This window comes from Hippopotamus amphibius, chromosome 4 (assembly GCF_030028045.1).
Source record: "Hippopotamus amphibius kiboko isolate mHipAmp2 chromosome 4, mHipAmp2.hap2, whole genome shotgun sequence".
NCBI classification, from domain to species: Eukaryota; Metazoa; Chordata; class Mammalia; order Artiodactyla; family Hippopotamidae; genus Hippopotamus; species Hippopotamus amphibius.
In genome coordinates this window covers 18,896,149-18,910,631 of record NC_080189.1, presented here as the reverse complement: position 1 = coordinate 18,910,631, position 14,483 = coordinate 18,896,149, and the positions used below count along the sequence as shown (strand labels likewise).

The following is a 14,483-nucleotide window of genomic DNA, read 5'->3' as shown; positions in this document are numbered from 1 at the left end:
TTGCTACATAGATGAGTTTGTTCTAATAAACTATCCATATGTAGCTCATCTGGTTTCAGGATATTTAACTTAAGTTCTCTTTGTTAAATGTTTGCTAGTTAAATCATTATGTGAAAGGTACAAGGGGTAAACTTTGCTTTTTGTTACTTTTAATGCTTCTTTCATCATTCCCTTATGGTACTTTCTCTATATAGCACCAGCAGATATTTTAAATTTCTGTTTCTTATACTTTGAATGTTGAGTGAATGTTTTAATTAGTTTGCTTGTACTAATAGAACGGGGAGGGGTGTTGGGCTAGATTTAGTTCAAAGTATTCATAAATTATGAAATCTAGTACACTAGGTGCTTTATTTAAGCTGTGCTTTGATTTATCTAAGCACACTTTCCAATATGCTTACCTGTTATGACTTGTCTCCTCTCATTTAATTAGTATTTGCTAATAGATTATAGGAAATTATTATAATACTTGAGGAGGGTGATGGGCGGTGTGTGCATGCTTCATGGCCTTATTCAGTTAAGCACTCTATTCTTAATTTACTACTAAATCCTCCTTTGGTTTTTAGTTTTCATAAAAACTTTCATGTGGTGAAAATATATCCTTGATGTAGAAAATGTAGCCCATTGACCAAATGTTTGTAGGTATAATAATTATGCTTACTTTTACTCCTTTTTAGGGTTTGCTGAAGACGGAAGTATATAGACTGAATTTAGCAAGGGTTGGTGAGGTTTATCGGGGTTTGTTGATTATAGAACAGGCTCCTCTAGAGAGGTGTGAAGCACTGCCACATCCTTTGAGTTTTAAGCTGCTTCTGGTAGCACTCTGGCAAGTAATTTTGTTCTTGTAATTATTTGGGTTTAGGGCTAAGCACAGTGGGTTATCTAATCCCAGTTTGGGTCTTAGCTCTTGTGTAATCAGGAAATACTACAGCACTTTCAAAGTCTGTTTTTATTTTAGTTATGGCTTTTTACAACTTAAAACGTTATTTTAGATTACTCTTTAACATGCTTTACGCTGTATCTCTATTAATTTGAGTTAATCATATGATTGCAATGGCTGGCATGAAATTTACCAACCCTAGTTAGTATAACTTAAACTTTTATTTATGGCTTAAATTTTTATCACTGCTGTTTCCCATGGGGGTGAGGTTAAGCAGGGCATTATAGCTACAGTACAAATGTTCGTATGCTTGATGCCTGCTGCTTTTAATCTCAGTGGCATAGAGGGATTCTCACTGGGGTGCAAATGCTTTCCTGTGTAATTTTATTAAAAACTAATAGGAAGGCTGGGACCAAACCTAAAGGTTTGTGGAGTTAGTAAACTCATTTAGGCATTTTCAGTGCCTTGCTTTAAGATTTTAAGCTACATTAACAAGTTGTTTTCACATATTGAAGTAACGTATATAGTTGTTCTATGTGATTTATGTTAGATTTAGTTTAAAAATTTTGATAAAAATGGTCAGTAGATCTAGGGAGATGTCTCCTGTATAAATAGTGAGTAGTTTATTGGTACAGTTGGGGTTTATTTTCTATTTATTTTAATCTTGGGCATTAAGTTGTCTATGTTATTCGGTAGATGGCTAAGTTCTATGTATTTATATTTTTTGCCTTGTTTGGGGGGGTTTGGCAGGGCATTATAGGCACATAGAGAATGGGATTTAGTGGGGGATTAGAGGGGTTTGTTAAACAGGTTCATTACCTGTTTATATGCGTGTACATGTATGTACGTGTACATGTATGAGTGTCTGCAATTAGCCTCATGTCCTGTAACCATTGACTGAATAACACCTTATAGTCGATGATGTTGGTAAATAATATTCAATTAAAGTCCAGCTGCAATTTACTTGACTGTATTAAGGCCTCAGACAGCCATAGCGGAGTCATAGCATCTCCTAAAAATTAGAAAAGCAAGTGCATGAAATCAGTTATGTGTGAGCATGGGCTGATTAGTCATTAATCCATCAAGATGTCTTATTTAAGAGGACAGCGTGGTTGATTTTAGGTGGATGGTCCTGAAGTAAGAACCAGATGTCTGATAAAGTTCATTAATAGAAACCCCAACAAGTTATGGGCCCAAAACAAGAAGTTGGACACCTCCTTCACTTTATTTCAAAGTAAGTTGTAGACTTTCTTACACTTCACCTCTAAAGTTCAGTCTTTATTTGTGATTCTTTTTTTATTTGGAGGTAAGTTCTACATTCAGTGAAATGCACAAATCTAAGTATATCAGTCAGTGAATTTTAGCAAATGCATATATCTGTGTAATCCAAACCCTACCACAATATACAACATTATCATTACAATCACTCAGAAGACTTAAATACTTAGGTGTAAATTTAACAAAACATCTACAAGACTTGTATGCTTAAAACTACCCAGTGCTAATGAAAGGAATCAAAGAAGATCTAAATAAATCAAGAAATATACCATGTTCATTGATTGGAAAACTCAATCTAGTAAAGGTGTCACTTCTCCCCAAATTGATATACAGGTTCTAGGCAATTCCTATCAAGACTGTTTTTTAGGATACAGAGAAATTTATGTGGAAAGGTATAATAACTAGAATATGTAAAATAATTTTGAAAAGAAGCATAAAGTGGGGACAATCAGCCTATCCAATTTCAAGACCTTTTATATAGCTACAGTGGTCAAGGCCCTGTGGTATTAGTGGAGGGATATATATACACAGATCAGTGGAACAGAATAGAGAAACCAGAAACAGAGCCACACAAGTATGCCCAAATAACTTTTGACAAAGGTGCAAAAGCATTTCAGTGGAGGAAACTTCAGATTTTCAATGAATGTTGGACATCCATAGGTGGGGGGGAAAAAAAAGGAAAAATGAACTTCAGTCTAAGTCTAGCACGTTATACAAAAAATAATTCAAAATGGATCACAGGCTTAAATGTAAGATATAAAACTTTTTAAAATAGAAATTCTTCACAATCTAGAGCTAGGCAAAGAGTCCTTAGAATTGTCAGCAAGAACACAATAAAGTGAGAACTTGATCAGTTGGACTTCATCAAAATTAAAACTTTTGCTTTATGAAAGATCCTGTTAAGAGAAAGAAAATAGAAGCAGCAGAAGAAAAACAAAGGTTAAATGTGCATGCTAGCTGATTCTTTCTCTTTTTATGAGAAAAACAGATGTCACAAAAATTTTGCCAGTAGTTTTCTTCTTACATAGCATTGGTTAGCATTACATTATGTATCTACTCCTATCCACAGCTATGCCTAGAAAGTTGAGATTTTTAGTGGCGCTCATTACCACCCTGATAAAGACAGGTTTTTGTTAGTAAAAACAAGAAGACAAGTCAGAATGAGTGTTAGGAGGGCTACCAGCAGTATATGCAACAACTGTAATTTTGCAGGGCCCTCTACTCCTAAATGTCTTTTTTTCATGTAACAGTGAACTAACTTGAACTAATACTTGATGCTGCATATAGAAATGGCTTATCCTGGCAGTTACTTAACACTGTCACTTAATATGCCTTATGAGACAGTCATCTTTGACATCAACCACTTAAGATAAAATAAAGTGGCTCCTTAGCGCTGCTGTGCTTTTTGATGTGCTGTAAAGCCTTCTGAAGGAACGCCTACATTTTGGATACCCTTGTTTAGGAGAGATCATATAAAAGTTTGTGGCAAATGACTCAAGTGCAGAACACACTCACTGCTATAATTGAGAACACTTCTCAATGCTTGAGTACTCTGAGGATTATGTTAACTGTGCTGAGAAGCCTGTGTCAGAAAACGAAGAGGATGGTAATTATCAAATGAGATAAAAACCAGATACAGACTAATAAAGAATTACTTAGATAAAATGAATTACTTAAATGAAATGGACAAATGCCTGGAAAGACACAAACTGCTAAAATTGACTCAAGAGAAAATAGAAAATCTAAATAGTAAGTAAAAAGATTGAATTAATAATAGAAAAACTACAACAAAGAAAAGCCCAGATGGTTTTATTGCTGAATTCTACCAAACATTTAATGTTTGGAATATTCTACCAAAGAGTTCCTACCAATTCTTCACAGACTCTTCCAAAAAATAGAAGAGGAAGGAAAACTTCCCAACTGATTGTATGAAACCAGTAGTACCCTGGTTACAAACTCAGACAAAGACATCACAAGAAAACTACAGACCAATGTCAATTATGAATATAGATGCAAAATTCCTCAACAGAATACCAGAAAACTGAATCCAGCAACAAATAAAAAAAATTACAGGGACTTCCTAGGTGGCACAGTGGTTAAGAATCTGCCTGCCAATGCAGGGCACACGGATTTGATCCCTGGTCCAGGAAGATCCCACGTGCCACAGAGCAACTAAGCCTGTGAGCCACAACTATTGAGCCTTGGCTTTAGAGCCCCTGTGCCACAACTACTGAAGCCCATGCGCCTAGAGCCCATGCTCTGCAACAAGAGAAGCCACGGCAATGAGGAGTCCACGCACCACAAAGAAGATTGGCCCTGCTCGCTGCAACTAGACAAAGCTCGTGTGCAGCAACGAAGACTCAACACAGCCAATAAATAAATTACTTTTTAAAAAAAGAATTGTACACCATGACCAGGTAGAATTTATCCAAAAAGTCAAGGTTTAGCTTAATATCCAGAAATCAATTAATATAATGAAATCAACTAATTAATATTGCATATCCATAGAATAAAAACCAGATACCACAAAATCGTCTCCATAGACACAGAAAAAGCATTACAAAAAAAAATCCAACACCCTTTCTCTTGAAAAAAAAACAAATTAGGAAAAGAAGGGAACATCCTTAACATGATAAAAAGCATCTATGAAATCCCACAGTTTATATACGTAATGGTTAAAGACTGGATGCTTTCCCTGTAAAATCAAAAACAAGACAAGGATATCTGCTTTTGCCACTTCTTTCCAGCCACTTGCAATGTGAACAAGTTTGACCCTTACCTCACACCATATAAAAAAGTTAACTCGACTTGGAAGCAACCTAAATGCCCTTAGGAAAAAACCTAAAAGCAACAAATGAATGGATAAAGAAGTTGTGGCATATATATACAATGGAATATTACTCAGCTATAAAAAGGAATGAAATGGAGCTGTATGTAATGAGGTGGATAGACCTAGAGTCTGTCATACAGAGTGAAATAAGCCAGAAAGAGAAAAACAAATATTGTATGCTAACTCATATATACGGAATCTAAAAAAAAAATGATACTGATGAACCCAGTGACAAGACAAGAATAAGGATACAGATACAGAGAATGGACTGGAGGACATGAGGTTGGGGGGGTGGGGGGTGAAGGGGAAGCTGGGATGAAGTGAGAGTGTAGCATAGACATATATATACTACCAACTGTAAAATAGATAGCCAGTGGGAAGTTGCTGTATAACAAAGGGAGATCAACTTGATGATGGATGATGCCTTAGAGGGCCGGGACGGGGAGGGTGGGGGGGAGTTGCGGGAGGGAGGGAATATGGGGATATGTGTATAAATACAGCTGATTGACTTTGGTGTACATCAAAAACTGGTACAAGAGTGTAAAGTAATTATATTCCAATAAAGAGCTTAAAAAAAAAGTTAACTCAAAATGTTTCAAGACCTAAATGTATAGCCAAAACTATAAAGCTCTTAGAAAAAAACATAGAGCTAAATCTTTATGATCTTGGATTTGGCAATGGATTATTAGCTATAACACCAAAAGTATAAGCAACAAAAACAAGAAAAATGAATAAATTGGATTTTATCAAAATTTAAAACTTTCATGCTACAAAGGAAACTATCAAAAAAGTGAAAATACAACCCAAAGAATGGGAGAAAATATTTGCAAACAATTGTATCTAATAAAGGATTTGTAAAGAACATATAGAACTCTAATAACTCACCATAAACGACAACCCAATTAAAAAGTGGCAAGGGATCTGAATAGACATTTCTCTAAAGAAGATAAATACATAAGTCAATAAACACATGAAAAGATATTCATCATCTTTAGTCACCAGGGCAGTACAAATTAATACCACGAGATGGCGCTTTACACTTACTACACTGGCTAGAGTCAGAATCAGATAACAAGTGTGAATGAAAAATAAGAACCCTCAACCTTGCAGCCTCTTTGGAGAACAGTTTGGCACTTCTCTAGAAAGTTTATCAGGGTTACCATTTGACCTAGCAGTCCCACTCCTAGGTATGTATACCTAAGAGAAATGAAAACATATGTCCAAAAAAAAAGTACATCAGTGTTAATATGCCAACATAACTCATAACAGCCAAAGGTGGAAATAACCCAAATGTCCATCAGTGGATTAATGCATAAACAAATGTGGTATATCCACATGGAATATTAATTGTCCATAAAAAGGAATGAACTACTGATACATATTACAACATGGATGAATCTTGAAAATGTTATCTAAGTGAAAGAAGCCAGACGCAAAAGGACAAATATTGTATGGTTCCGTCTATATGAAATATCCAGGATAAACAAACATATAGATACAGGAAGTAGATTCATGGTTGTCTAAAGGCTTGAAGACTAGGGGATGGGGAGTGATAACCACAGGGTACAGAGTTTTTTGGAAAGTGATGAAATGGACACCTGATTTAAAACAAAAGTGGAACTTCAGAATAATACTTAAAAGATAGTCTTTTCAGTGAATAGTGCTAGAATAAATGGATTTCCCTATTTTAAAAATGAAAACTCACTCCATTCTCATACTATACACAAAATTCAAATGCAAGTGGATTGTAGGTGTAAATGTGCAAGTCAAAACGACAAAACTTCCAGAAAATAATACAGGAGAATATCTTGATGATATTGGAATTGGGAAAGAATAAAATGGAACGCAAAATATGCTAACCATAAAGAAGTGTTTGCAAATTCTGACTACAACAAAATTAAGAACTTTAGTACATCAAAAAAAAAAGCCCAAGGCAAGCTATAGATTGGGATATTTGCAATTTGCAATATGCAACTGTCAAAGAGGTCACATCTAGAATATACAAAGCCCTTTTACAAATGATAAGGAAAAGACAAATCAATTGGAAAATGGGCAAGAGACTTGAGTAGGCACTTTATTAAAAAGGATATCCAACTAGTCAATAAACATCACTGAACATTATTATGAAGTGGTGTCTCATTGTGGTTTTAATTTGCATTTCCCTGATTATTGACAAGGTTGAATGCTGTTTCTTAGAAGTCATAGGAGACTAAATTTTAACTCGTACTAAACATTGGTGAGAATGTGGAGCAACTACAACCTTCATAACCTACTAGTGGGTATGTAAGTTGGTATAACCACTTTGGATGACAGCTTTGTATTATCTACTAAAATTGAAGCTATACATGCCCTACGATCTAGAATTCTTACTCCCAGGTATATACCTGAGAGAAATGCGGGCACCTGTGCTCCATGGAACATGTATAAAGCTCTTTGTAGCACTGTTGTTTATAATATCCCCAAACCAACACTGCCTCAGTGTCCATTACGAGTAGAAATTAAGTAAGTTGCAACCATTTTTTATACAATTACATATTATATAGCAATGAAAATGAACAAATTACAACCACATGCCACAAGATGGACTTATTTCACAAGTATGTGAAAAAGGCACAGAAGAATATATATGATGTAATTCAATTTATGTAAAGTTCAAAGATAGACAAAACAAAACTATAGTTTCATATGTATACTTGTGTAGGTATAAACTGTTATATATATGCATATATGTGAATACTTAGGTTGTAAAATTATAAAGGAAAATAAGGACATGATTACATTATAATAAGGCTAATGGTTACTTTTAAAGGTAGTGATTAGAAGGGAACATGAGTGGGGCACCTGTGGTGGTTGCAATGGAATATTTCTTGACCTGAGTGGTATTTGCTTTGTGTTAAATCACTGAGCTGTATTTGTTTGTTTTTGTATTTTTCATAAGTATAATCCTTAATAAACATTTTGTTTAAACATTTAATTTGTTTCTGGCCATGTGAGCTATAGATAGAAGTATGTTTTGCTGGATTTAAAAAGTGAACACAAATAATTGTCCAAAAAAAGATAGATAAATATTCAGTGCAACAGAATAGAATCCAGAAATATAACAAATGATTTTCAGCATTCATGACCAAATGATTTTTGACAAAGGCACCAAAGCCATCTAGTGGGAAAAAGGAAAGTCTTTTCAATAATTTGTGTTGTAACAACTTGGTATCCATGTAGGAAAAAATAAACCTTCACCTCTGTCTCACTTAATACACCAAAAAGTAATTCAAGATAAATCATAGACAAACATAAAAGTTAACATTTTAAAGCTCCTAGAAGAAAACAATATTTTCATAACCATAAATAAGGCAGCAATACCTTAGAGAGGCTCCAGAAAGAAAAAGGAAACAATGAAAAAATGAATAAATTTCACTTCATCAGTATTAAAAATTCTCATCAAAAAACACAGTTAATAAAATGAAAAGGCAAGCCACAGTCTATAACACAGAGGACTTGTACACAGAATATATGAAGAATTCCTACAAATCAGTATTAAAAAGAAAAAACCTAGTTAAAAAATGGGCAAAAGTCTTGAGCAAACATTGCTCAAGGAAGACGTAATGGCTAAGGAACATATGGAAAAGTGTTTAATGTGGAAATGAAAATTACAATCACAGTGAGATATGACTTTACATCTAGGATGGCAAAAGGTTTTATTTAAAAAGGCTGGCGGGGACTTCCCTGTTGGTCCAGTGGCTAAGACTCCACACTCCCAGTGCAGGAGTGCGATCCCTGGTCCAGGAACTAGATCCCGCATGCCGCAACTAAAGATCCTGTATGCCGCAGTGAAGATCCCGTGTGCTGCAACTAAGACCCAGCACAGCCAAAATAAATAAATAAACATTAAAGGGAAAAAAAAAAAAGCTGGCAATTCCAAGTAATAGAATGTAGAACTGGAACTCTAATACATTGTTGGTGGGAGTGTAAAATTGTGTAACCACTTGAAAAAAAGGTTTGGAAGGTTTTTTGTTTGTTTTGTTTATTTTTTAACAAAGGAAAATATGTATCTACCCTGTGACCAGTAGTTCCACTCCTAGATATTTATATTAGAAAAATTAAAATAGATGTTCTCAAAAATAGTTGCATGTGAATTTTCATTTTCATGTTTATTCACAATAGCCAAAAACTGGAAACAATTCAGAAGTCCATCAGTAAGAGAATGGATAACCAAACTGTCATATAGCCATACAATGGCATGCATACCAACAATACAAAGGAAAAACAAACTGGTAAACACACCATGGATGAATTCCAAAAACATTACACTGAATAAAAGAGGCCCAAAACGGAAGACTACATAATATATGATTCCAATTATATGAAGTTGTAGAATAGGCAAGCTGGTTTATCGTGACAGAAATCAGTGGTTTTTGGAGGTGGGTGGTGGGGATTGACTTGGAAAGGGCAAGAGAAATCTTTCCAGGATGATAAAAATGTTCTGTATCTTGATAGGTGTATTGGTTATGTGATTGTATATTTTTAAAACTCATTGAACTGTACAGCTAAAATCTGTACATTGTATTATATGCAATTTGTAAATTTTACTCATTTTAAAAAGTAGCCACAATTCTCCATCCATGTATCCTCAGCCTTTGAAATATTTTGCATCTCCTTCCATGAAGAGAGGTGTACTCTTGCCCTATCCTTTGAATCTGCGATGGCCTTGTCACTTGCTTTAGCCAGATTAAGTGTGGCAGAAATGATAGCATGCCAGTGTTGACCTAGGCTTCAAGAGACTTTATACATTTTTGCTTCCTCTTAAACCCTGTCCAGCCACTATGGAACAATTCCTAGCTAGCTATTTGGATAATGAGAGTGAAGCAGAGATGAGCTGAGGTTATCCTACATCAGTCAGCACCCAGCAAAACCAGCAGCTGATCAAGATATATGAATGAACCTAACCAACGCCAGAAGAATCACCCAGCTGAGATAAATAAACGACTGTTGTTTTATGTCGCTAAGTTTTGGAGAGATTTCTTTCTTTAAAAGCTAACTAATAGGAATACCAAATGGCTTAGAGTTCAGTCTCTGTAGTAATAAACTATGGCCCATGGGCCAAATCTGGCCCATCACTTATTCTGAACCTTTTATTCAACATTGAAAACTGGAACATAAATTAATTTTGGGAAAGGAACGCCTCTTAAATTAATTTTGGGAAAGGAACACCTCATAATCAATGCCCAAAGAATTTCTATTAGTAAAATACCATAGTTATAGAAAGTTGTCAACAGATTTTCTAAAGTGGTCTCGAAGTTTACAGGGGTAGAAAATCTTATTCCATTTGTACACAGACATTAGGTTAATTCCTCTATGAGCCAAATAGGCGCCTTCTGCTTTTAAGAGAGAGAGAAGAAAATGAAATTACCTATGTGAGAAAAGGTATCCTCAAATTGCACAAAGATAAAAAATGAGATTGCTGTACTCCTTTTAAAGGGCAGATATATAGCTTGATATATAAAGACATTAAAAAAAAAAGGCAAATAGCTGAAATTTCCAAAATTTCAGAACAGATGCTGTAGTATCGGTTCATGATTAATCTTGGTTTGAGCTGAGTTTTCAACTGAGTCTCGCTTTTAGGTTTTAATTTGCTTTATTGTTTACTATCAGTTTATTTGGTTGTGTGTTGTTCAGTTAACCCTACAATGTACACTGATGCATATCTGCATCGATATTCTAGTCTGTGCTTTTTCTGTAGCTAGACTTGACCCCTGTTCATTGTGTCAAATACACTTCTGTTGCTAAAGCAGTTGTACATATAATCCCAAAATGTGTTTGTCCAGTGATACTTGTTTCTCATCACCAAGTTCTTGTTTATTGTTTCAGGGAATATATTTGGGATCATAGAGGCTGGCTCCCTCTATTGGCATATCTATTCCTATATCAGCCAATAATAGAAGTAGGAGAATGAGTCATCATCAAATTCTTGCCCACTAAAAAATGGGAACAATAAGGGTAGTTTGGCCATGAAGTCATTTTTTTTTTCAGTCAGATAGATCGTGGTCAAAAATTTGGACCTAAAAATAATGAAGAGTAGGAAAGCTGGTATAGGTAAGGAAAAATGTCCTTTGGTGAGACAAAAGAAACTTGAACCACGTGTATAAGCTTAGGGGATAACCATTACCAAGCAAGAGGCTGAAGATGCAGGGAAAGGGAGAAAATAAAAGGTGGAGCAGGATTCCCAGAGGTAGGTTAGAAAGGCATCAAACACCCAGGAGAAATAGAAACTTTAGTGTAAAATCTAAAATGACACAAAATAATCATGAACTATGTGATAACTTAGAACCAAGGTGCAAGTGAAATGTTATGGGTTTTGTTAAGGTGTGAGCATGCTCATTGTTACTTTCAGTGGACTCTTGGCAAAATCCAGCTTTGCATAAAACACTAAATTTGAGCCTAGATCTACCAATGAATAATTTGAAAATATACAATAAAATTTTCCTGTTTTATTTTGAAGTCATATTCAAATAATGTTTTCGCTTTCTCTCCAGATTGGACCCCTTCTAATCCTGAGCTAATGTACATCCCAACAGGCCTGGAGATGGAACCCCTTTATCCAAACTCCATGGAAGATACTGTGGTTTATCTAGCCGAAGATGGTGGGTACATAATGAGACATGTTGCTATAAAATATAATTTGGTACCAGGGCTGATGTCTTAGTTATATTTGTTTACTGTTTATAGTGGAAATTGCAAATTACTAGGAAGTTCCTGACCCCATAAACATGTTTGGTTACATATTGCTCTAAGTGTTGATTCAGTGCTAGTTATATTCTTGAAGGTGCATATTGCAGTTTATGGAAAGTTACCTTAAAATAAAGCATCATGTTGACCATGAGAATGAAGAGTTTTATTGAGATGGAATTAAGCTTTGCATCAGTTTTCAAAGATAAATCCAGCAGAGTGCTCTGCAACTGTCATTCCCTTTCTATCTATAGGTCATATTCATGCAATCTTTCAAATGGTTTATTTTCATTTCATGCCAGTTTGATACAGGTCTTGGGATTGCCATCTTTAAAAGAGGAAAATATCCCGCGTTGCAAATAACATCTAAGATTGTATCTCAGGAAAGTGTTTTTAACACTCAGTATTAATAATTGCACTTTGAGAGCTCTGGTAGTACAGAATCTCTGCTTTATGATAGAGTGTTCTAATTGTCAAACATAGAAGTCTCAACCTATATCCTAAGCTGTGCTGCTCCTGAAGCACCAACATAAGGAAGTGTGGGGCTCCTGTACACTTTCATCATCACTTCTTATGGAAAACACAAACTTTTTGGCCAACACAGTGTCTTAGACTGTATATTAAAGATAACTTCCAGGGAGCGTATGTATTTTATTTAAAGAGCTGGGAAAACAGAAAACTTCACGGGGATTGCTTCTTAAACAGTAAGTAATTACAGAAATCATATACTCGTGCATTTGTAAACAACAGGGGTGAGAAAAGCACCTCTGATTGTTTAAATTTGATTTCAGATATTTACACAGCTAATGTACCTTTTCACTTCCACACAGAACTTAAATGAGATATAATATAAAATTAAAATAGTTGAGGTGAGCCAGTCAAGGTCTTGTCAGGAATTGGATGACATACATAGGGTAAGAAATTTTAATGAAAGGGTAACTTACAAAAGAGTGGACAGAATTAACGGAGACTAATAAGGGATCGTGAGGCAACACAGAATTGTCAACAGAACAGAACCATTATTTCTCCTAGGCCTGAAAGGGTAAGAGAACAGAGTAAATTTCCAGACCTGTAGCTGTAGGAGAAGGAAGTCCCCAAACAATTGGGTCTATAGAAATTTGGATTCTCATTTTTTTCTTTTAAATATTTTTCTTTCTTTAAAGATATTGTTCAATTATCTCATGACATCTGTTCTCTTTAGTAAAAAGTCAGCCATAATTTATATCATTGTTCCTTATTTATGATGTGACTTTTTTTGGTCTGGCTGTTTTCAGCAGTTTGGCTATGACCTGCCTAAATTTGGTTATCTTTACATTTATCCTGCTTGGAGTTTGCTGAACCTCTTGGATCCATTATTTAATAGAGTTCTTTGTTTTTTTCAAATTTGAGAAATTTGCCTTCTCCATAACATTCTTTCTCTTCTCTCCTTTGGAATTCCAGTTACACATATGGTAGATTTCTAGCTATGTCCCACATGTCACTGGGTCTTTGTTCTTTTGTTCTTCTCTGGCCTTGAGTTTGTACTTTTGTTTGTTTTTTGTTTTATTTATTTATTGGCTGCGTTGGGTCTTCGTTGCTGCATATGGGCTTTCTTTAGTTGTGGTGAGCAGCAGCTACTCTTTGTTGCGGTGCACAGGCTTCTCTTGTTGCGGAGCACGGGCTCTAGGTGGATGGGCTTCAGTAGCTGCGGCATGCAGGCTTAGTAGTTGTGGCTTGAGGGCTCTAGAGCACAGGCTCAGTAGTTGTGGCAATGGGCTTTGTTGTTCCATGGCGTGTGGGATCTTCCCGGACCAGGGATCGAACCTGTGGCCCCTGCATTGGCAGGCAGATTCTTAACTACTGCGCCACTAGGGAAGTCCTTCGCCTTGAGTTTGGATAACTATATTCGTCTGTTTTTCAGTTCACTGAGTCTTTTCCGATATTCAATTTCTCTTAAGCCCATCTGGTACATCTTTCATTTCCATTATTGTACTTTTTATTTCTAGAATTTATATTTCACTCTTTTTTATAGTTTCCATTTCTTTTTTTTTAGATTTCTTGCCCTGTTTATTCATTATTTCTATCTTTTCCTGTAAGTATTTTAACATATATTAAAAGTCCTCCTCTGTTAATTGTACCACCTGAGTTATCTTGGTGTCTGTTAAATATATATATATACACATATATACATACACACATATATATAGATATAGGATCACATTTCCTTCTTTGTGTGCTTCATAGTTTTTTTTTTCATATGTGGGAAGTTGTGAAAGATATGTTGTAGGGGTTTGTATTATGTTCTTTTAAAAAATTACTGTGAATTTTTTTTCTGGTAGGCAGCTAAATTGCTGGCAAATCATTTTGCTTCTTTTGGGACTGGTGTTTTTTTATATATAAAAACAGGTCTGTTCATTTTTTCCTTAGTTCTAGGTCATGGCCCTTACTCCTGTGTGGGAAGACATTCGGGAACCTTTCTGAAACCTTGAAAATGTTAAAGTATGTGGGCTGAGCGATGGGATTCAGAATGTCCTGCTTGAGCAGTGGAGGAGCTAAGGGTGCGGGGCGTGGAGACTAATATCACCCTGTTTGGCCCTGAAGGATGGCTGGTTAGCCAAAGACGGGTAAGATTCCTCAAGGGAGGAACAACCTAAGACAGGCACAGTCGCAGAGGGGCCAACAGGGGTGGGGCACAGACCCCCAATATCTGAGAGAGGTCTCCTGCCCCCAGGGCTGTTTTGCTCTCCAGGCCCAGCTCAGATCCACACCTGCTCAACTCGGACCCAGGAAGCAAAC

General features: G+C 35.7%; 2 protein-coding genes across 9 annotated transcripts in view; one reads left to right on the top strand and one right to left on the bottom strand.

Moving 5' to 3' along the window:
- Window positions 1–14,483, bottom strand: part of CYREN (cell cycle regulator of NHEJ) — a 132,644-nt gene that overhangs the window by 25,820 nt on the left and 92,341 nt on the right. The window lies entirely within an intron of this gene.
- AGBL3 (AGBL carboxypeptidase 3) overlaps window positions 1–14,483 on the top strand; it is a 106,991-nt gene that overhangs the window by 24,778 nt on the left and 67,730 nt on the right. For 6 of the 8 annotated variants that reach the window (XR_009053083.1, XM_057730515.1, XM_057730513.1 and 3 more), the window contains exon 5: window positions 11,516–11,623. Coding sequence is in view for 6 of the 8 variants with exons in the window: in XM_057730515.1 (XP_057586498.1) it covers window positions 11,516–11,623 (108 nt within the window). In the remaining 2 variants the exon portion in view is untranslated. Of the gene's footprint in view, window positions 1–11,513; window positions 11,624–14,483 lie in introns of those variants that run through there. The other 2 variants (XM_057730506.1, XM_057730507.1) reach the window with 2 other exon arrangements.